The 23,452-nt window shown below is 42.8% G+C and overlaps 1 protein-coding gene across 7 annotated transcripts in view; it reads left to right on the top strand.

The window, feature by feature from the left end:
* Window positions 1-23,452, top strand: part of Yeats2 (YEATS domain containing 2) — a 101,634-nt gene that overhangs the window by 22,316 nt on the left and 55,866 nt on the right. For all 7 annotated transcript variants that reach the window (XM_045148968.1, XM_045148965.1, XM_045148967.1 and 4 more), the window contains 5 exons: window positions 1,454-1,699; window positions 5,204-5,319; window positions 9,751-9,912; window positions 17,593-17,704; window positions 20,969-21,013. In XM_045148968.1, coding sequence (XP_045004903.1) covers window positions 1,454-1,699; window positions 5,204-5,319; window positions 9,751-9,912; window positions 17,593-17,704; window positions 20,969-21,013 — 681 coding nt within the window. The remainder of the gene's footprint in view (window positions 1-1,453; window positions 1,700-5,203; window positions 5,320-9,750; window positions 9,913-17,592; window positions 17,705-20,968; window positions 21,014-23,452) is intronic.

Below are 23,452 nucleotides of genomic sequence, written 5' to 3'. Positions count from 1 at the left end.
AAGACTCTAATTTACTTTGTTTTACTTTTTGAGACATGGTTTGACTTTGTGGTCCAGATTGGTTGCATACTTGGGATTCTCCTGCCTCAGTCTCACAAATCCTGGGATTACAGGTGCCAATACACTGGGATTATCTTTAGTTTTTAGTGTTAGAACTTTTTTGGTATTTTGAGGTAGTGTTTCACTCTAGCCCAAGCTGACCTGGAATTCACTATGTAGACTCAGGATGGCCTTGAATTCACAGCAATCCTCCTACCTTTGCCTCCTGAGTTCTAGGATTAAAGGTGTGCACCATCATGCCCAGCTAGAACTTTTTTAATATATATTTTTTATTCATTGGGGAGGAAGAGACAAAGATAGTGAGCGTTCCAGGGCCTCCAGCCAATGCAAATGAACCCAAGCACATGTACCACCTTGTGCATTGGGTTTATGTGAGTATTGGGTAATCTAACCTAGGTATTTAGGTTTCACAGGCAAGTGCCTTAACTACTAAGCCACCTCTTCAACCCCTGACAAAACTGTTGTTTTAAATTATTTTATTTAAGCCAGGCATGGTGATGTATACCTTTAATTCCAGCACTCGGGAGGCAGAGGTAGGAGGATCGCCATGAGTTCAAGGCCAGCCTGCAATTACATAATGAATTCCAGGTCAGCCTGGGCTAGAGTCAGTCCCTACCTCAAAACCCTGCCCTCAAAAGAAAATAACAATTTTATTTGTACATGTGGATGCATGTGTGCACCAGGGTCTCTTGCCCCTGCAAACAAACAAAAGATATTTCTACCACTTTTTGCATCTGGCTTTTTTTTTTTTTTTTTTTTTGTTTTGTTTTGTTTTGTTTTGTTTTGTTTGTTTTGTTTTGTTTTGTTTTGTTTTTGCGAGGTAGGGTCTCACTCTGGCTCAGGCTGACCTGGAATTCACTATGTAGTCTCAGGGTGGCCTCGAACTCTCGGTGATCCTCCTACCTCTGCCTCCCGAGTGCTGGGATTAAAGGCGTGCGCCACCACGCCCGGCTGCATCTGGCTTTTTGTGAGTGCTGGTAAATTGAACCCAGGGCACAGGCTTTGCAAGCAAGTGCCTTTAACCACTGTGTCCTCGCCCCAGCAGTTAGTGTTCCAACTTTTTTTTTTCAAGGTAGGGTTTCACTCCAGCCCAGACTGATCTGGAATTTACTACAGAATCCCAGGGTGGTCTCGAACTCACAGTGATCCTCCTACTTTTGCCTCCTGAGCACTGGGATTAAAGGTGTGCGCCACCATGCTCAGCTAGTGTTCAAACTTTTACCGAATTACTTTTCTGTCTGGTTTTTGTTTGGTTGATACAAACCATGAAGGAGTTTATGGATGTGGGGAGAATTTGAAGGATTTTAGGCATGAACTTAAGGGTTTTCAGAAGTTCAAATTTTTACCTACTTTTGGTATGTTGGATTAAGCGTGCTTGTATTCATTTTTCTAGGGTTCAAAGACATATGATACAATGGTTTTTAACCATCCTGCTATCAAGAAATTTTTGGAATCACCATCTAGATCCTCATCTCCTACCAATCAAAGATCAGAAACACCATCGGCTAATCATTCTGAAAGTGATTCTTTATCCCAGCACAATGACTTCCTATCTGACAAAGACAATAACAGCAATGTGGATATGGAGGAAAAACTCTCAAACAATATGGAACAGAGATCCAGCCGAAACACTGGAAGGGTATGGAGGTAGATGGGGGAAGAGAAGAGAGCCAGAGAAGGGACCTAGGATTTTATTAAGTATGCCCATATTTCTCTTTTAACTTTTACGGGTTGTTTTGCTTTTAGGTTGGAAAATTTAAATTATCTGTGTTCTTTTTTGTTGTTTTAAATTTATTTATTTATGAAAGGATGATGGACACTCAAAATAAACTCCATACAAATGTTCCCCTTTGTGCATCTGGCTTTATGTGGGTACTGAGATGACAAACCCAGACTGGCAGGCTTTTTAAGCAAGTTCCTTTAAGCACTGAGTAATCTCCCCGTTGTTTGTTTTAAGGCAGAATCTCATTCTAGTCCAGGCTAACCTGGACCTCAAGCTATAGAGGTCAGTTTGATCTTGAACTCACAGTGATCCTCCTACCTCATCTTCCAAGTGCTGGGATTGTATCTGTGAGCCACTAAGAACTTTTTTATGTTGTTGTTGTTTTTGAGGTAGGGCCTAGCTCTTACCGAGGCGGCCTGCAATTCACTATGTAGTCTCAAGCTGGCCTCAAACTCACAGTGACCTTCCTACCTTAGCCTCTGGGATCAATGGTATGCACCATTACACCTAGCTAATTGCTAATTTTTGTTTGTTTGTTTGTTTTAATATTTTATTTATTTATTTATTTGAGAGAAAGGGAGAGGGGGAGAGAGAAAGAGACAGAAAGAGAATGGGCTTGCCAGGGCCTCCTGCCACTGCAAATAAATTCCAAGCCTTGAACTCTTGTGTATGTGTTGGTGTGGGTATGCATGTAAATGTGGTCAGCGTCAGGTATCTTTTTTAAAAAATACAGAATGCTCCACGAATGTGCCTGTCATCCCCGCACAGGGGCCGTGCTCATCTCATTTTAGTACATGGGCTGCTGAAGCAAGCCTAGCGTCAGGTATCTTAGTCACTGTTCTCATTTAGGCAGAGTCTCTTGCTTGAGCCCAGAGCTGCTGATTTAACTAGTTTAACTAACTGGTTTGCTCTGGAGATTCCTTGCCTCTGCCTCCTGCACTGGGGCAAATGACAGGTGGCTGTCACACCTGCCAGTCATTTATGTAAGTGCTGTGGGGGTACTCATGCTTGCATGAAAGTCACTTTATCTACTGAGCCACCTCCCCATCTGGCCTTGAACTCTTTTATTTATTTATTTATTTATTTATTTATTTATTTATTTATTTATGAGCGACAGACAAAGAGGCAGAGAGAGAGAGACAGAGAGAGAATGGGTGCACCAGGGCCTCCAGCCACTGTAAACGAACTCCAGACGTGTGCATCTGGCTAACGTGGGTCCTGGGGAATCGAGCCTCGAACCCGGGTCCTTAGGCTTCACAGGCGAGCGCTTAACCGCTAAGCCATCTCTCCAGCTCTGGCCTTGAACTCTTGATATACCTGTCTCCACCTGCCAAGTGTTAGTGCCACACCACACCTCCAATGTTACTCCTGAGTGACATTGTCCCGTCCTCTTTGAGACAGGTTGGAGGCTCTCCAGTTTGGTCAACAAACCCTTGGAATCCACCTGTCTCCAACTATATTGCCTCCCCAGCAATAGGATTACAAATGTGCACCACCGTTTCTGGATTTTTTTTAATTTTTTTTTTTTTTGAGGTAGGGTCTCACTCTAGTCCCCGCTGACCTGGAATTCACTATGGAGTCTCAGGGTGGCCTCGAACTCACGGCGATCCTCCTACCTCTGCCTCCCGAGTGCTGGGATTAAAGGCGTGCACCACCACGCCTGGCTATCATTTCTGGTATTTTTACGTAGGTCCTACGTGTCAAATTCAAGTCCTCATGCTTACAAGGCAAGCACTTTACCTTTTTTTTTTTTCCTTTCTTCATTTTTTAAGTTCTGAGTTCCTCAGTCTCTCAGTTACGATCAAGGAGTGCATTTGTCTCCATCTCCATCCTCAGTGTGAGCGTGAGCATGTCTTTTTTCAATTTTTTTTTCTTGTTTACTCCCCTCATTTCTTTTATAGGGTTGAGTCTCACTGTAGTCCAGAAGACCTAGATTCACTACTTAGTCCCAGGTTGGTCTTGAACTCATGGTGATCCTTCTATCACTGATGGGGTTAAACGTGTATCCCACCACACCTGGCAATTTTTTTTTTTTTTTTTTTTTTTTTTTTTAGATTTTCAAGGTAGGGTCTCACTGTAGCCCAGGCTGACCTGGAATTCACTATGTAGTCTCAGGGTGGCCTCAAACTCAAGGTGATTCTCCTACCCCTGCCTCCCGAGTGCTGGGATTAAAGGTGTGCACCACCACACCCGACTCAGATTTTGTTTATTAATTTATTTGCATGTGTGTGTGGGTGTCTGTGTGTTTGCACCAGAGTCTCTTGTCACTGCAAATGTATGCCAGAGGCTTTATGTGAATCCTGGGAAACTGAATCTGGGCTGGCAGGCTTTGCAGGTAAGTACCTTTAACTGCTGAGCCATCTCTCCACCCTGTCCCCTTTCTTTTTTTCTTTTTTCTTTTTTTTCTTCTTTTTTATTTTTGAGTGAGAGACAGAAGGAAGGGAGAGAGAGAGAAGGGTCGCTCCAGGGCCTTTCAGTCACTGAACCAATTCCAGGCTTGTGTACCATCTGTGGTACATGTGCGACACTGTGTGCTTGTGTCATTGTGTGTCTGGCTATGTGGGACCTGGAGATTCGAACATGAGTCCTCAGGCTTTACATAACCACTAAGCCATCTCTCCAACCCTTTCCTCCCCCCCCCTTTTTTTTTTAACTTATTCTCTCCCCCAACCCTTTATAACCAAAGAAAATTATAGCCAGCTTTCACAGGACCAAACACACAAAAGAGAAGCATAAGCCTAAAGCCACACAGCCCAGCCCACTTCAGGAACTCCAGCTAGGCACACTTTGCACATCTTTACTTTGGAATCTTAAACCCACCACCACACCTCAAGGTCCGACCAGTGACAGTGACACCACCTCCAGCCAGGTGGCTGCAGATACAAACTACAAACTAATAAGACACTGAATATATTGGGGGGCATCTATTCAAACTACCATACCAGGTGATGGTGCATGTTTTAATTCCAGCATTCAGGAGGCAGAGATAGGAGTGTTGCTGTGAGTTTCAGGCCAACCTGAGCCTTACATATTAAACTCCAGGTCATCCACAGGTAGGGCAAGACCCTACCTGGAAAAACCAAAAAAGAAAGGAACTTTTTTTGTTGAAGCTAGTTATGTAGCTTAGTTGATAGAGTTCTTGCCTCGCAAGCTGTAAGCACTGGGTTCAATCCCAGGCACCATGTAAACACCAGTGTATTGTCACACTCCCCTAACCTAGCACTTGGGAGGTAGAGGATGGTCAGGACATACTGAGCTATGCACTCAGTTAATACTGAGATTGATGTTAGCCTGGGCCACATGAGACTCTGTCTCTAAACAAACAACAATCTTAGTTGTTTCATTCATAGCCTTTATGATTTTGAGGTTTGTTTCCTATTGAAAGTCGTTTAAATGAATATTGGTTGTGATTTCCTTCAGGACACTTCCAGTGGGATTGGCTCCCATAAAACAGAACAGCGGAATGCTGATCTCCTGGGAGATGAGACTTCACGACTCTTTGTAAAGAAAACAATAGTAGTGGGTAATGTATCCAAGTGAGTATCTATGGAATCTCTCATTGGAGTACTACTACTTATTTCCTATAGAATTGCAGTAGGAGGAAGCCTCAGGAACTTCTCATGTATTCCAGGATGGCCTTAAACTCTCACTGTGCAACTGAGGATAACCATGAACTTTTCCTTTTTCTTTTTTTTTTTTTTTTTTTTTGAGGTAGAACTTCTCATGTAGCCCAGGCTGACCTGGAATTCACTATGTAGTTTCAAGATGACCTTAAACTCACAGTGATCCTCCTACTTCTGCCTCCCTAGTGCTGGGATTAAAGGCATGCACCACTGACCATGAACATCCTACCTCCACCTTTGGAATACATGGAATCCAGACCTTTGGCACCATACCTAGTTTCCAAGCATTTTGTTTTTTTGAGATAGGCTCTAACTCTATCCCAGGCTGACCTGAAATTCACTCTAGCCCGTGCTGAACTTGAACTCGTAAAACCCCCAGCCTCAGCCTCTGGGATTAAATGTGTTAGCCACTATGCCTGTCTTCAAGCTCTACTTTTTTTTTTTTTATTATTAAATATGTTTATTAGTATTGTTGTTTTTCCAGGTAGGGTCTCCTTTTTTTCTTTTTTTAAAATTTTTATTAGCATTTTCCATGATAAATTAATGTTTGAAAAAAATTAGGGCTGGAGAAATGGCTCAGTGGTTAAGGTGCTTGCCTGCAAAGCCATAGGACCCAGGTTTGATTCCTCAGTACTAACATAAAGCCAGATGTACAAGGTGGCACATGCTCTGGAGTTTGCAGTGGCTGGAGGCCCAGGTGCACACATTGTCTTCTATTTGCTCCCCCCCCCCCAAACAAATTAAAAAGAATTTTTTGAAATTTTTTTGTTGTTTATTTTTATTTATTTATTTGAGAGTAATAGACAGAAAGAGGCAGAGCAAGAGAGAGAGAATGGGCGCGCCAGGGCCTCCAGCCACTGCAAACGAACTCCATACTCATGCGCTCCTTTGTGCCTCTGGCTAACATGGGTCCTGGGGACAAGCTCTACTTTTAATTCTAAATCATGGTCCAGAGACTATCTTTTTTTTTTTTTTTTTTTTTTTTTTTTTAAATTTTCCAAGGTAGGGTCTTACTGTAGCTCAGGCTGACCTGGAATTCACTATTGTACTCTCAGGGTGGCCTCAAACTCATGGTAGTCTTCCTACCTCTGCCTCCCGAGTGCTGGGACTAAAGGTGTGCACTAGCACGCCCGGTTCCAGAGACATCTTAAGGTAATATCACTTCTTAGCAAGATTAGAATTTGAATCGAGAAGTTTTCATTCTCATAGCTTCCTCTCTTCAGTGCCATTCTCCCTTGGTCCATATCTATGGTTATCCACAGATGATAAATAAGAAGTTGCTCACACCTGAATGTCACTAGAGAAGAAGGGGTGTAGGAACTTCTTTTTTTTTTTTTTTAATTTTTGTTGTTATTTTTATTTATTTATTTGAGAGTGACAGACAGACGGAGAGAGAGAATGCCAGGGCTCCAGCCACTGCAAACAAACTCCAGACATGTGTGCCCTCTTGTACATCTGGCTAACGTGGGTCCTGGGAATCGAGCCTTGAACCGGGATCCTTCGGTTTTACAGGCAAGCGCTTAACCACTAAGCCATCTCTCCAGCCCAGGAACTTTTGTATCAGGGTCTTACTCTATCCCAGGAACTCAGGGCCAAAAGACAAGCAGGTGAAATGGTTTTATGCCTTTAGTCCCAGCACTCCAATTACTGAGGTGGAGGGTCTACATGAGCTCATGACCAGCCTGGAGCTATTATAGAGTGAGTTCCAGGTCAGTCTGGGCTACATGACACTCTTGTCTCAAAAATCAAAATATAGTAAGAGAAACACACACAAAAGTATGATATGCAAACCTGGTGACATTAATCAAGGAAAAGACAAAAACATAAACTAGAAATGAAAAAGAAAGCAAGTCATGGTGGCAAACACCCATAATCCCTGCACTCCTCGGCAAAGGCAGGAGGGTCTTCACAAGTTTGAGGCCAGCCTGTAGTGCACAGTAAGCTCCAGGCCAGCTAACTACATGGTGAGACCTTGTTGCAGCAAATGCCAGTAAGAAGGAAGATGTGGGCTAAAGAGATGACTCAGCAGTCAAGGCGTTTGCCTGCAAAGCTCAATGATCAGAGTTTGATTCTAGAGTTCCCATGTAAAGCCAGATATACAAAGTGGCTCATACATTTGGAGTATAGTAAAGCTGGGTGTGGTGGCACATGCCTTTAATCCCAGCACTTGGAAGGCAGAGGTAGGAGGATCTCTATGAGTTCATGGCCATTCTGGGAAGACAGAGCAAGTTCCAGGTCATCCTGGGCAAGACTCTACCTCGAAAAACAAAAGGTAACAACAGCGATAATAATAATAACTTAATGTGACGGCTATATGTTTAGAAAACATTTTAAAATAAATACTTTCTTTAGCAGTCAAAATATACTCAACTGGGCTGGGAAGATGATTCTGTGATTAAAGGTACAAAGCCTGCTGGCCTGGGTTCAATTAACCCAAGTCACCCTTGTAAACCAGACAAAACAGTGTGGTACAAGACTCTGGCATTTGTTTGCAGCAGCAAGAGGCCCTTGTGCATACACATACAGATGTGTGTGTAAATAGATAAATAAAAATTTACATACTCAAAAGATACATTAGCCTTTCAGGAAGAGTTATAATTCATTATTGGAGATGTGAAATAAATAATGAGAGCAAATGTCAGATTTGAGAAACAGTATTGTAGCTGTCTTTTCTCCCCATGTTGATCTGTAGATAAGAAAATCCCAACAAGATTCATGCTATTCACAGGCTAGTTCTTATACATGAAAGAACTGTGCTAAGAGTAGACAAAATGCCCCTAAAGAAAAGGGTTAGGTTACTTGTACGTGCATTACTAAGGGCAATAAATGGCATAGATAATATTTCAAAGGTGGTGGCACACGCCTTTAATCCCTGCACTCAGGATGCAGAGGTAGGAGGATCACTGTGAGTTCAAAGCCACCCAGAGACTACAGAGTGAATTCCAGGTCAGCCTGGACTAGAACAAGACCCTACCCTGAAAAACAAAAAACAGACAAACAAAAAATATTCAAAGGTCAAGCCTGTGTTTTCCACTAGCATTTAAGAATCCCTCATTCACTGAAATAAATACAAGCCCCACCAAGGATGAAAAAGGCTTCCAGTGGTAATTACTACTGCCAGGACTGAACCAGAAACCAGAAACGCAGGCATCCTTGGAAGCAGTGACTAGGCACCAAAAGGGCCCAAAACTCTTGTCTTCCTGAAACATGAAGGAAAATGAAGAGACCTGACAGCAGGAATGAAAATGTGCCAGCTTGGAGGTTAGGGAGATGGTTCAGGCTTTAGGAGTGCTTGCCACACAAGTATGAGGCCTGAGACTTGCTGAGTTTGATTTCCTAGCACCTGTGTAAACAGCTGGGAGTAGCCAGATGTGCCTGTAATACCAGTCCTGTGCAGAGAAGAGAGAGGATCTGTGGGGCCCATGAAAGCAGCAGCTGGGTCCAGAGAGAAGCTCCATTTCAAGGAAATAACATGGATGAGCAATAGAGGAGGACATCTCATGTTCTCTGATTTGCACACACACACGGATATACAAAGAACAAAAACAGCTTATTTCTACCTCTGGCACCCATTTGACAAAGAACAAGCTTGTTTTCAAGTCCATTAAAAGTTCCTTCTGTGTGTGTGTGTGTGTGTGTATACAAGTGCAATTGTGTGAGTCTGTGTCGTGCATGCGTGTGCTAGGTGCTCTTCCTGCTGCATACGAATACCGGACCCTTCCTTGCACCACTTTTTGTGTCCAGCTTTACATGGGTATCCGGGGAATTAACCTGGGCTGGCAGGCTTGGCAAGCGAGTGCCTGTAACTGCTGAGCCATCTCCCAGGCCCCATTTTAATATGCAATCCAAAAAGGCATTGGTAATATAGTTTACATTAAGATCTGGTGTGTGTGTTGCCCTTACAGTGTTCTGCAATTCAGACTCAGTGATCACATAGGATTGATGACATAACTGAATCATGTAGGTCATACATTGTCATGGAGGGCCAATTTCCTTGCCTAGAGAAGCTGAAGGGACTGGGTTGAGGGTGGTGGGTGGAAGGTAAACTGAGGGAGCCAAGTAAATACAAAAATTACAGACTCTTTGGGTAGATGGTAACTTGATAAATATTGTTTGAATTTCAGTTTTATTTTAAGTAGGGATTCACTATTCGTGTTTTTTGTTGTTGTTATTATTGTTGTTTTTCAAGGTAGGGTCTCACTGTAGCCCAGGCTGACCTGGAATTCACTATGTAGTCTCAGGGTGGCCCCGAGCTCACAGCAATCCTCCTACCTTTGCCTGCCTCCCACATTATTGGGTTCTTGAAGGAAGAGGAATTCAAGTGTCTTTCTTTTTTTCCTCTAGGTATATACCTCCAGATAAGAGGGAAGAAAATGACCAATCAACTCACAAATGGATGGTATATGTCCGTGGGTCTCGTAGAGAACCTAGCATTAATCATTTCGTCAAGAAAGTTTGGTTCTTCCTTCATCCTAGCTATAAGCCAAATGACCTTGTGGAAGTTCGGTGAGTGCACTTGACCTGAGAAGCTCAGATTCATTGAAGGGCTGGAAGAGTGACAAAACATTCCTTGGGAATTTTTATTTTATTTTTATTTATTTACTTTAGAGAGGGAAACAGGCACAGTGAGAGAGAGAGGAAGAGAGAGAAAATGGGCACGCCAGGGCTTCCAGCCACTGCAAACCAACTCCAGATGCCTGCGCCACCTTGTGTATCTGGCTTAATGTGAGTCCTGGGGAATCGAACCAACATCGTTTGTTTGGCTTTGCTGGCAAGTGCCTTAACCACTAAGCCATCTCTCCAGCCTTATTTTATTTTATTCTGTGTATTAACTATTTGTTTGAGGCAAGATCTTACTTTAGCTCAATCTGACCTGGAACTCACCCTGTAGCCCCAGGCTGGCCTTGAACTCATAGTGATCCTCCTACCATAGCTTCCTGAGTGGTGAGACTAAAGGTGTGTGCCACTACACCCAGCAATTTTTTTTTTTCCCCAAGGTAAGGTCTTACTCTAGCCCAGGCTGACCTGGGATTCACTGTGTAGTCTCAGGGTGGCCTCGATCTCATGGAGATCCACCTACTTCTGCCTCCCAAGTGCTGGGGTTAAAGGTGTGCGCCACCACACCCAGCCTATTTTGTTAATTTTTATTTATTTATTTTTTAGTTTTTAGTATTTTTCAAGGTAGGGTCTCACTCTAGCTCAGGTTGACCTGGAATTCACTATGTAGTCTCAGGGTGACCTCGAACTCATGGTGATCCTCCTACCTCTGCCTCCCGAGTGCTGGGATTAAAGGCATGTGCCACCAGGCCCAGCTGTTTTGACAATTTTTTGGAGGGGGGTCGAGGTCAGGTCTCAGTCTCATCCAGGCTGAGCTGGAATTAACTATGTAGTCTCAGGGTGGCCTTGAACTCATGGCAATCCTCCTACCTCTGCCTCCTGAGTGCTAGGATTGAAGGCATGTGCCACCATGCCTGGCTTATTTTGACAATTTTTTTTCTTTTCAAAATTTCTTTTTATTAACAATTTCCATGGTTATAAACAATATCCCATGGTAATACCCTCCCTCCCCTTACTTTCCCCTTTGAAACTCTATTCTCCATCATATACCCTCCCCATCTCAATCAGTCTCTTTCATTTTGATGTCATGATCTTTTCCTCCTATTATGATGGTCTTGTGTAGGTAGTGTATTTTGACAATTTTTAATGTAAATTTTTATTTTATATTAATTATAATAGGTTGTTCTCTTTTATCCCCTCATCTCAGCTCCCTGTGTATAGTGGGGGTATGATTTTTGGCAGTTTTTTTTATTGACAGTTTCCCTAATTATAGACAATAAACCATGATAATTCCTTCCTCTTTCCTACTTTCCCTTCACAGATCCACCCTCCATTATATCTGCCCCCCTCCCCCATTAGTCTCTCTTTTATTTTGATCTCATAATCTTTTTCTTTTCCTCCTATTATAAGGGTCTTGTATAAGTAGTACCAGGCACTGTGAGGTCATGGTAACCAGGCCATTTTATATCTGGAAGATTGCATTGTAAGCCGTCCTACCCTTCCTTTGACTCTTAAATTCTTCTTGCCACCTCTTACGCAATGATTCCTGAGCCTTGGAAGGTGTGATAGAGATGTCTCAGTGCTAAGCACTCCTCTGTCACTTCTCAGCACTATGGTGTCTTTTGAGTCATCCCAGAGGTCACCACCATCTGAAAAGAGAAGTTTCTCTAACCCAAAAGTGAGAGTAGCAGTAATACATGAGTATGAACATTAAGAAAAGTGCTTATAGGACAGTTTGGTGAGCATAATATATGCATTTAGCAGACACCAGCAGGCATTAGTTCTGTAGGGCTCATGACCTCCCTCACCCTAGGCTTTTAACTAGGTTTTCAGTCCCAGGCATGTATTCCACAATGCTTTGTCTAAGTGAACTGTTTCTTCAGCCCTCAAGTTCTTTTTTTTAACTAGCTGACAAGTGTTCGTATGACTTTTTTCAGACTTTGGTTAACCTACTTCCTTTTTCTCTCCTCCATCCCCCTACCTCTATCCCCTTTCCACCCTAGTATTCTACCCTTCTACTTTTATATCATTTATTCTACAATCATCTCCACTTAGATGCTTCTCCTTTTCTTCTTCTTCTTATAGCTTCCAGGCCTCTGTTTACTCTCAAAGGATTAAAAGTCATTATATAAAACCTTTAATAGCCGGGTGTGGTGGCGCACGCCTTTAATCCCAGCATTCAGGAGGCAGAGGTAGGAAGATTGCTGTGAGTTTGAGGCCACCCTGAGACTCCATAGTGAATTCCAGGTCAGCCTGGGCTACAGTGAGACCCTACCTCGAAAAACCAAAAATAAATAAATAAAACCTTTAATATGTAGAGCCAGGCGTAGTGGTTCATGCTTGTAATCCCAGCCTGGGGCAGCAGAGCCAAAGTAGATGGATGGGGTTTGCTGTCCAGTCTACTTGGTGAGTTCCAGAGCAACGAGACACCCTCTATCAAAAGTGGTCGGCACCTGACAGGAACATCTGACTGTCCTCTGGCACGCCTCCTGTTATAGACAAAAACGCTTAATACTTTCTGATGCACTCCAATGCTTGTTTTATAATCCATTCACAGAGCAGGAATTATAATTTGTAAAATATATTGGTTATAATGGAATTTCTAAGCACCAATTCCCTGTACATTGCAAATCATAGAGGTGTGCACTGATGAGTTCAGTGCTAGGTAGGCTGGATCCCTGGGACTTTCTAGATAACTTGTATAGCCAAATTAGAAAGCTGTCATTTCAGTGAGACCATCTCCAAGGAAATTCGGTGGAAGAGATATGGGGTATGACTGAGGAACTGAAGTGTTGCCACACCAGCACGGTAACCCAGTGTGGGGGAGACAGAGCTGTCACTTGCTGACTAGTGTGACCAACCTAAGTGGTGAGCTCTGTGTTCAGTGAGACCCTGTCTCATGAAATTAAGGCAGAGAGCAATACACAAAGACATCAAGGATCAAGCTCTGGCCTCCACACACGTGCATGCAAATCCACAAACACATTCACCCAGACACATGAGTATGCATATAAGTATCCCCCCTGCAAAAAAAAAAAACCCACAAAACCAAAAAGTAACAACAAAAAAAGAAAAAACCCATAAGGTCGAAAGTAATAGAGTGAGTCACTCCAAATCCAAATGGTGTGTATTTGTTTCAAAGCAGGGACTCACTCTAGCCCAGGCTGATCTGAAACTCCCTCTGTAGCCCAGACTGGCCTTCAACTCACAGTCCTCCTACCTGAGCCTCCAGAGTGCTGGGATTAAAGGTGGGTGCCACTATGCCCAGCTTCCAAATGATACATCTTGAACTATCATGCAGCAGATAGCCCATACTGGCTATCTGTAGTCTTCCTGCCTCAGTCTCCAGAGTGCTGGGACCACAGGTATGTGACATGCTCAGCTAAGACTTTCACTAGAAGCAACTCTGGAAGGCAGCTGTGTTCACCACTGTACCACCAACATATACCACATTACTAGGAGTAATTCTGAAATACTGGCCAGTGCTTTTGCTTTATCTTGGCCATGGATTTGTTTCCTTCTGAGAGGAGTACAGAAATCTATCTGGGGAAAGAGGCAGTTCTTTTCTTCATAAAATAGCATCTTTTTAATTTTTTTTAAAACTTGTTTCAAAGTAGGGTCTCACTGTATCCCAGGCTGGCCTGGAACTCACTATGTGGTCTCAGGATGGCCTTGAACTCACAGCAAGCCTCCCAAGTGCTGGGATTAAAGGCGTGTGCCACCACACCCAGCAAAATAACATTTTTTGAATTATGGAATTTCTGTGCATAATACCTCTTTACGGACAGGTCTTGTTTTTTCTTTCTTTTTTTTAATTTTTGAGGAACTTAATTTATTTGAATGAGAGAGAGAGAGGCAGATAGACAGAGAGAGAATGGGCACACCAGGGCCTTCACCCACTGCAAATGAACTCCAGACACATGTACCACCTTGTGTAGTTGGGTTACATGGGTCCTGAGGAATTGAACCTCGGATCTTTGGCTTTGCAGGCAAGCATGTTAACCACTAAGCCATCTCTCCAGCCCTTTTTTTGTTGTTTTGAGTTAGGGTCTCACTCTAGCCCAGGCTGACCTGGAATTCACTGTGTAGTCTCAGGGTGTCCTTGAACTCATGGCATTCCTCCTACCTCTGCCTCCCAAGTACTGGGATTAAAGGTGTGTGCCACCACACCTGGCCTTCATTCATATGTATGTATGTATATATTTATTTATTTATTTGAGACAGAGTGAGAGAATGGATGCACCAGGGCCTCTAGTCACTGCACATGAACTCCAGATGCGTGCATCACCTTGTGCATCTGGCTTACGTGGATACTAGGGAATCAAACCTGGGTCCTTCAGCTTCATGGGCAAATGCCTTAACTGCTAAGCCATCTCTCCAGCCCCCTCCCTCCCTCCCTCCCTCCCTCCTCCCTCCCTCCCCCCCCCCCCTCTCTCTTTTGTATTCTAAGAAAGGATTACAGAGGAAGTTCCTGTGTAAGTATTGTTTTTTTTTTTTCTGGCTTTGTGCTGGTATTTGTCTTTCTGGCCATAGTTCGTCCTATCTTCTTAAGATGAGTCTATATATATATATATGAATTAAGAACATATCAAATCCATTGTGAAAGAAATCAGAAACAGTGTATTTGAGACATATTGGAAAATGAATTTAGACTATCCTCTTCGTGGAAATTAAATAATCAAACTTTCTTTTTTAAGGTATTTATTTAAGAGGGGTAAGAGAGAGAGTGTGGGTGTGCCAGGGCCTCTTGCCACTGCAGTTGAACTTCAGAAACATGCCATTTTGTGCATTTGGCTTTATTTACATAGGTGCTGGGGAATTGAGTCTTGGCCAGCAGACTTTGCAAACAAAGAAGCACCTTTAGTTACTGAGCCATCCCATTTCTCCTGCCCCATAAATAATCATGCCTTCTATCCAGAGAATTTCTTTTCTCATGTCCTCTATGCTTCTTGGCTCCAGAGTATCTTTGATCTTGGATTACTTTTCAGACTCTAAATTCTACATTCCTACCCCAAGTTATTTTTCTTATCTGAACTAGTGTTTAAATGGCTTCATTCATTTGGAGTGCTCGTTTTCAGATTTTTTTTCCTCTCTGGTTTACATTGTGTTACATGACTTTTCTGGAGAGATGTAAAATTAACATCTGCCGCTGGGATGGTGCCAACAACCCAGGAAATGACTTATCCATCCTGATGAGTGAAATGAGTTTCTTAGGTATTGCTTATGGTTTGGTGGGCGTCTATAGATGGTTATATTTCCCCAATGTTGGCAACCCCACCCCACAGCCTTAACCAAGCTCCTATTTATATGACTGTAAGTCTGCAGGAAAATCCTTGCAAACTAGTATTAAACCAGAACAGGCTCAAAAGATATAGAACAGAGACAAACCAGATTCAGGAAGCTACATGTTTATGTATACTCAGCCTGTGTGCTCATCAAACATTCTGCTGGTCTTTGCAAACACTGTCCCACTGTGGGAAGAAGGATCGCTTGTTTTGCTGCAGGTTGGCCTGCAGAACAGTTAACAGCTTGTTAAGGTGCCGCTGCTCTGGCTGGTATTTAGAGGACTAGTCTCAGTTAATGTGATTGTTAATTTCCCTGTTTTCCAGGTGGTTCTGCTCAGAGTTTTTACTGTCTTGGGTGCTCCCAGCATCTCTTTTCTTTGCTTGTTAATTCAAATCTGTTAAGACTCCTCTCAGTTTGTGTTCTTAAACTCTGCCCTTAACTGAATTCATCTCAGTTTTCCAAAAGCACATCCCAGTAGAACTGCCTTTTCCCCTGTAATCTCAGTTTCTAAGCCAGAAATTCATAAATGTTATCAACTTTAATACATTCTCTTTCTTACCCTCTAACTTAGATTAAATGGTTTGAATACTTAAAGTCCTCTCAGATAAATTTCTGAATTGTTATTGTGTAAATTACACACACACACGTGAAGAGTATAATAAACTCTCATTCCTATCTCAGTAGTAGTGGTTTGCCAACCTTGTTGCATTAGGTTCTCCTTTTTCTCTTTTTACAAATTATGCTATGGCTGACAGTGTCTTAGCCTCATTAGCATTCAAATGCATGCTCCTATATCCATAAAATGCTCCGCCTATATAGACTCATGCCTCTCTAAGTTCTCTTAGCAGATTGTTTCAAATTATCATGTTAAGCTTAGACATTATCATGATTTTTTTAAAAATATTTTATTTATTTATTTGAAGGGGGGAGAGAGAATGGGTGTCCCAGGGCCTCTAGCCACTGCAAATAAATTCCAGGTGTATGTGCCACCCTGTGTATCTGGCTTAAGTGGGTCCTGGGGAATTGAACCGGGGTCCTTTGTCTTTGCAGGCAAGCACCTTAACCACTAAGCCATTTCTCTAGCCCTATTTATTTTTATCTTATTTTGTAAGTCATTTTGTTTATTTGAGAGAGAAAGACAGGAAGAAAGAGAATGGGTGTGCCAGGGTCTCCAGCCACTGAAGATGAACTCCAGATGCGTGCACCCCCTTGTACATTTGGCTTATGTGGGTCCTGGGGAATCAAACCAGAGTCCTTAGACTTTGCAGGCAAATGTCTAAACCACTAAGCCATTTATTTCCCCAGCCCTATTTTAATTTTTATTTATTTATTTTTTTGTTTATTTTTTGGTTTTTCGAGGTAGGGTCTCACTCTGGTCCAGGCTGACCTGGAATTAACTCTGTAGTCTCAGGTGGCCTCGAACTCATGGCGATCCTCCTACCTCTGCCTCCCGAGTGCTGGGATTAAAGGCGTGCGCCACCATGCCCGGCTAGTTTTTAATTTTTAATTTGAGAGAGGGAGAGAGAATAGTGCAGTAGGGCCTCTAGTCACTGCAAATGAACTCCAGACACTTGCGCCACCTTGTGCATCTGGTTTACATAGGACCTGGAGAATTGAACCCGGGTCCTTAGGCTTCTCAGGCAGGCGCCTTAACGGCTGAGCCATCTCTCCAGCCCTATCATGATTTTTATTATTATTGTTATTATTATTATTATTGGTTTTTCGAGGTAGGGTCTCACTCTAGCCCAGGCTGACCTGGAATTCACTATGTAGTCTCAGGGTGGCCTCGAACTCATGGCGATCCTCCTACTTCTGCCTCCCAAGTGCTGGGATTAAAGGCGTGCACCACCACACCCAGCTTATCATGATATATTTTGGGTTGTGCCTGTCAGGTGCCAATCAATGCTTCTGATTCTGCAGCATGGCATTTATCATCTTTCAAAATGACTTTGGATTATAAGCTCGGAACCTCATTGCTCTAAGCATTCAGTAATTGAAATTTGAGTTAAAATTTTATTATTTAGCATTTTTGTGAATTGAACATGTTGATTTAGTGTTACAAGAGGAAACCTTAAGAGATTCTCAAAAGGCTGTGAATTTCTAATTTATCGATTACAGGATAACTTTTTGTTTTTTTGAGGTCAGGTCTCACTCTAGCCCAGGCTGACCTGGAATTCACTATGTAGTCTCAGGCTGGCCTCGAACTCACAGTGATCCTCCTACCTCTGCCTTCCAAGTGCTGGGATTAAAGGCGTGCACAAGCATGCCCAGTTTTTGGAAAACATTTTTTAAAAGAATTAATATGGACATGGGTGAATGTGTAAAATATCTGCTTTTTCCTAGAGAACCTCCTTTTCATCTGACTAGAAGAGGTTGGGGTGAGTTTCCTGTGAGAGTTCAAGTTCACTTCAAGGACAGCCAGAATAAGCGGATAGATATCATACATAACCTGAAGGTATTGTTGACAAATGCTGTCTCTTTTTACAAACTATTCCAAGTGGTAATATGGGGTCTTCTGAGGGAGATGGCCCAGGACCTCTTGGAAAGATCTTGTGAGTGTATGACGCATATCGCTGTGCCCCTGCTTTGTCCTCTGAAGGCTGACAAGGCAGCTGCTGTATAGCAGAATGTACATTCTTTAGAAGTGGAACTAGGGGGCTAAGGAGATGGTTTAGTGTATAGAGTGCTTGCTTATAAATATGAGGACCTGGAGAGGAACTTGAGTTTGGTGCCTTAGACCACTTGGCCATCCTGACACCATGAGGACCTGAACGTCGATCCCCAGTACTCAATATCAGTGTGGTGTTGCATGCCTGTAAGCCTGGTGCTTAGGAGGTGTTGACAATTGGATCCCTCAATCCCCAGGGTAAGCTGGCTAGCTGAATGGGTAGTTTCAGGTTCAGTGAGAGATCTTATATCAGGAAATAGGACTGGAGAGATGGCTTAGCAGTAAGGCATTTGCCTGTAAAGCCAAAGAACCTCGGTTCATTTCCTCAGGACCCACATAAGCCAGATGCACAAGGTAGTGCATGTGTCTGGAGTTCCTTTGCAGTGGCTGGAGGCTCTGGCATGTCCATTCTCTTCTCTATTCTCTTCATTCCCTCTCCTCCCCCTCCCTCTCTCCCCCTTCTTCCCCTCTCCCTCTCTCCCTCTCCCTCTCTCGCTCTCTCACTCTCTCAAATAAAAAAATAAAAAGATGCTTACCAGGTGAACAGGCCTCTCTAAGAAAAAAAGAGAGGGGAAGGGAAGGAGGAAGGAAGGAAGGGCTTAGAGGTTAAGGTGCTTGCCTGGGAAGCCTAAGGAACCAGGTTCGATTCCCCAGTACCCAAGTAAGCCAGATGCACAAGGTGGCGCACGCATCTGGAGTTCATTTCCAGTGTCTGGAGGCCCTGGCACACCCATTCTCTCTCTTTCTGTCACACTCACTCACTCACACTTTGGTTTTTCGAGGTAGGGTTTCACTGTAGCTCAGGCTGACCTGGAATTTACTATGTAATCTCAGGGTGGCCTCGAACTCACAGTGATCCTCCTACCTCTGTCTCTCAAGTGCTGGGATTAAAGGCGTATGCCACCACCTCCAGCTCATTCTCCATTTGCCTCTCTAATAAATATATATTTAAAAAAAAAATTTTTTTTGAAGTAGGGTCTCACTGTAACACAGGCTGACCTGGAATTCACTGTGTGTTTTAAGGGTGGCCTTGAACTCATGGCAATCCTCCTACCTCTGCCTTCCAAGTACTAAGATTAAAGTCATGTGCCACCACGCCTGGCTCAATAAACTTTTTTTTTTTTTTAAGAAACAGGGTTGGAGAGATGGCTCAGTGATTAAAGTGCTTGCCTGCAAAGACTAACAACCCTAGTTCGATTGCCTAGTACCCATGTAAAGCCATATGTACAAGTTGGTGCGTGTATTCATAGTTCGTTTGCAGGCCCTACATGGCCACTCACTATTACCCTTCAAAATAAATAAATAAGATATTATTATTATTATTACTATATTTCATTTATTTATTCGAGAGAGTGAGACAGAGGGAGATAGAATGGGCGTGCCAGGGCCTCTAGCCATTGCAGACAAATGTGCCTACTTGTGCATCTGGCTTATATAGGTGCTGGGGAATTGAACCTGGATCCTTTGACTTCATAGACAAGTGCTTTAGTGGCTAAGCCATCTTTCCAGCCCTGGCTTCATTTTTTCCCCTTTGTCTTTTTTTGTTTTTCCTTTCCACCCATCTTAATCATGTTTTTCCTTTTAGTTTTATTATGCAGCAGTAAGCACTGATCTATTGATAAGATGTCAAATTCTTTTTTTTTTTTTTTTTTTTTTTTTTTTTTTTTGGTTATTCGAGGTAGGGTTTCACTCTAGCTCAGGCTGACCTGGAATTCATTATGTAGTCTCAGGGTGACCTCAAACTCACAGTGATCCTTCTGCCTCTGCCCCCTGCCCCCTGCCCCCTGCCCCCTGCCCCCTGCCCAGTGCTGGGATTAAAGGCATGCGCCACCATACCTGGCTTTCAAATTCTTTTTTTATGGTGGGATATACATTGAAATGCAAAGATAAGACTTTAGCCTCTTTTAGCCTTAACTGTTAACACTTCCACAAAAATAACTTGTTCATGATGTTACTATATTTAATGTATTAGTGTTACCTGTTACGTCTAAATTTTGATTCCTTTCAGAAGTGGTTAGTAATTGTATCATAAGTATGTAATTGTGTCTTGACATTATGTCTGCATTTTTTTCCTATTTTTTTTTCTTTTTTTAAATTTTTATTAACATTTTCCACGATCATAAAAAAAGGCCCATGGTAATTCCCTTCCTCCCCTCTCACACTTTCCCGTTTGAAATTCTCCATCATATTACCTCCCCATCTCAATCATTGTACTTACATATATACAATATCAACCTATTAAGTACCCTCCTCCCTTCCTTTCTCTTGCCTTTATATCTCCTTTTTAACTTACTGGCCTCTGCTACTAAGTATTTTCCTTCTCACACAGAAGCCCAATCATCTGTAGATAGGATCCACATATGAGAGAGAACATGTGGCGCTTGGCTTTCTGGGCCTGGGGTACCTCACTTAGTATAATTCTTTCCAGTATGTCTGCATTTTTAAAAATACTTTTTATTTAAGAGAGAAAGAGGCCGGTAGAGATTGACATTGGCACACCAGGGCCTCTAGCCTCTGCAAACAAACTCCAGATGCATGCACCACCTTGTGCTTCTGTCTTACGTGGGTACTGGGGAATTGAACATGGGTCCTTAAGCTTTTCAGGCAAGTGCCTTGACTGCTAAGTCATCTGTCCAGCCCATGTGTGCATTTTGATAACCTGTTACTTAAAATATTTTTACAGTTTTTGTATACTCATCTCAGTGATTGTATAATATCCTACAAATTAATGGCTTATGATTTATTGAGGCTTCCTTTACTGACTTATGGTTATAGATAATGTTGTAATAAATATATTTTGTGCAGTGCTTTATTTTTAGATTATCCTTAGAATTAGATTTTTAAGAAGTACTTATCAGTAGGTATCTTTGGATACTTTCAGCTTTAGTCAGACTTTCCCCCAGAAAATTGTGGCATGTTATTGAGGTGATGAATTGATAGTTTACAGTATGGAAAGCAGATCCCATAGCATGAGAACTTGTAGTAAGATTATAATAAGATGCATAAGTAAGCAGAGTGAAGTTTTAACACTTACCCTTTGTCTTTCAATAGCTGGATAGAACTTACACTGGCTTGCAGACCCTTGGTGCGGAGACGGTAGGTATTTTCCTTCAGTATTATGTGGGTGTTATGGGGGGGCGGGTGGCAGGATAAACATTTCTTTTCCTTCCTGGTTTTCTTTTTATATATATATTATTTGTTTAATAGAGAGAGAGGGAGAGGATGAGCATACCAACTCCTGTAGCCACTTCAGAAGAACTCCAGACTCATGTGCCTCCTTGCTCATCTGGCTTACATGGGTCCTGGAACATTGAACCAGCATCCTTTGGCTTTGTAGGCAAATGCCTTAACTGCTAAGCCATCTCTCCAGCCCTCTCTTTCTTTCCTTTCCTTTCCTTTTCCTTTTCCTTTTCCCTTTCCCTCTCCCTTTCCCTTTCCCTTTCCCTTTCCCTCTCCTCTCCTCTCCTCTCCTCTCCTCTCCTCTCCTCTCCTTCTTTCCTCTCCTTCTTTCCTTTCCTTTCCTTTCCTTTCCTTTTTCCTTTCCTTTCCTTTTTCCTTTCCTTTCCTTTCCTTTCCTTTCCTTTCCTTTCCTTTCCTTTCCTTTTTCCTTTCCTTTTTCCTTTCCTTTCCTTTCCTTTCCTTTTTCCTTTCCTTTTTCCTTTCCTTTCCTTTTTCCTTTCCTTTCCTTTCCTTTCCTTTTTCCTTTCCTTTTTCCTTTCCTGAAAGGCTCTTATTCTCTAACCCATGCTGGCCTCAAACTTGTGATTCTTCTACCTACCTTAGTGCCCTGAGTCCTAGGATTGTAGGCATATATCACCATTCCCAGCTGATCTTTTACTTACAGGGGTGGGGTTCTCCCAGGTGGGGTCTCGCTCCAGGCTGACCTGGAATTCACTCTGTAGTCTCAGGGTGGTCTTGAACTCACAGCAGTCTTCCTACCTCTCTGTCTCCCAAGTGCTGGGATTAAAGGCATGTGTCACAATGCCCAGCTGATCTTTATTTTTAAGTAGGGGGAAAAAAAGAGCCGAGAAATGGCTCAGCATTAAGGTCCTTGCTTATAAAGTCTAACAACCTGGGTTCGTAAAGCCAGATGCATAAAGCAGCACATGCATCTGGAGTTGGTTGCCGTAGCCAGAGGCCCTGGCACACTGACATTCTGTGTCTATCTCTGTCTTTGTCTCTCTGTGCAAATAGATACATAAATAAAGTATTTTAGGCTGGGGGGATGGCTTAGCAGTTAAGGCATTTGCCTACAAAACCAAAGGACCCAGGTTTGATTCCCTAGGACCCACATTAGCCAGATGCACAAGGGGGTACAGGCATCTGAAGTGCATCTGAAGTTCATGTGCAGTGTGGCTGGAGGCCCTGGCTCACCCATTCTTCTTTCTCTCCCTCTTTCTGTGTCAAATAATTATTTTTAAAATTTTTAAATGCTTATTTTTATTTGAGACAGCAAGAGAGGGGAAGAAGGAAACACAGGCAGAGAGGAGAGAGAGAGAGAATGGGCACGCCAGGGCCTTCAGCCACTGCAAACAAACTCCAGACAATTGTGCCACCTGTATATCTGGCTTACGTAGGTCCTGGGAAATCGAACCAAGGTCCTTTGGTTTTGCAGGCAAACGCCTTGACCGCTAAGCCAGCTCTCCAGCCCTAAAAAAAATTTTTTTTTAAATACTGCCCTTTTCGTGACTCAATGATCTTGACAGTTTTGCAAATCATTTGGTCTTACATATGAGGCTTTTTTCTGTTTGGCTATGTATATCTTTATTCTAGCAAATACTATTTAATTTGATTTGAAAAAAATATTTTTTAAGCTTTTTATTTTTATTTATTTGAGAGAGACAGACAGAGATAGAGAAAAAGGGAGAGAGACAGAATGGGCGCATCAGGGCCTCCAACAACTTCAGATGAACTCCAGATGCATGTGCCACCTTGTGCATTTGGCTTAACGTGGGTTTTGGGGAATCGAGTCTAGAACCAGGGTCCTTAGCCTTCACAGGCAAGTGCTTAACTGCTAAGCCAACTCTCCATCCCCCCCCCCCAAATTATTTTGAGACAAGATCTTTAACCCAGGCTATCCTTGAACTTACTTTGTAGCTAAGGATGACCTTGAACTTCTGATTCTCCTTCCTTCACCTCCTGAGTGTTGGAATTATAGACCTGCACCCCCCCACACCTTGTTTCTGTGGTACCCAGGGCCTCATGCATGCTAGGTAAGCACTCTGTCAACTGAGTTATGCTGCACACACTAGTTGATAACTATAGCTTTTTAAAAAATATTTTATTTTATTTTTTTTTGACAGAGAAAGAGGGGGAGAGAGAGAAGGGGTGCGCCAGGGCCTCCAGACACGTGTGCCCCCTTGTGCATCTGGCTAATGTGTTTCCTGGGGAATCGAACCTGGGTCCTTGGGTTTTTCAGGCAAACACCTTAATGGCTAAGCCATCCCTTCAGCTCAACTATAGCTTTTTAATAAGTTTCAAGATCAGGAAGTATGAGGCCTTCAACTCTGTTCTCTACGCTCCTTCCTTTTATTT

Source organism: Jaculus jaculus, chromosome 5 (genome assembly GCF_020740685.1).
Source record: "Jaculus jaculus isolate mJacJac1 chromosome 5, mJacJac1.mat.Y.cur, whole genome shotgun sequence".
Lineage (NCBI taxonomy): Eukaryota > Metazoa > Chordata > Mammalia > Rodentia > Dipodidae > Jaculus > Jaculus jaculus.
The sequence above is the reverse complement of the archived record's forward strand: the minus strand, read 5'-3'. Positions and strand labels throughout refer to the sequence as shown.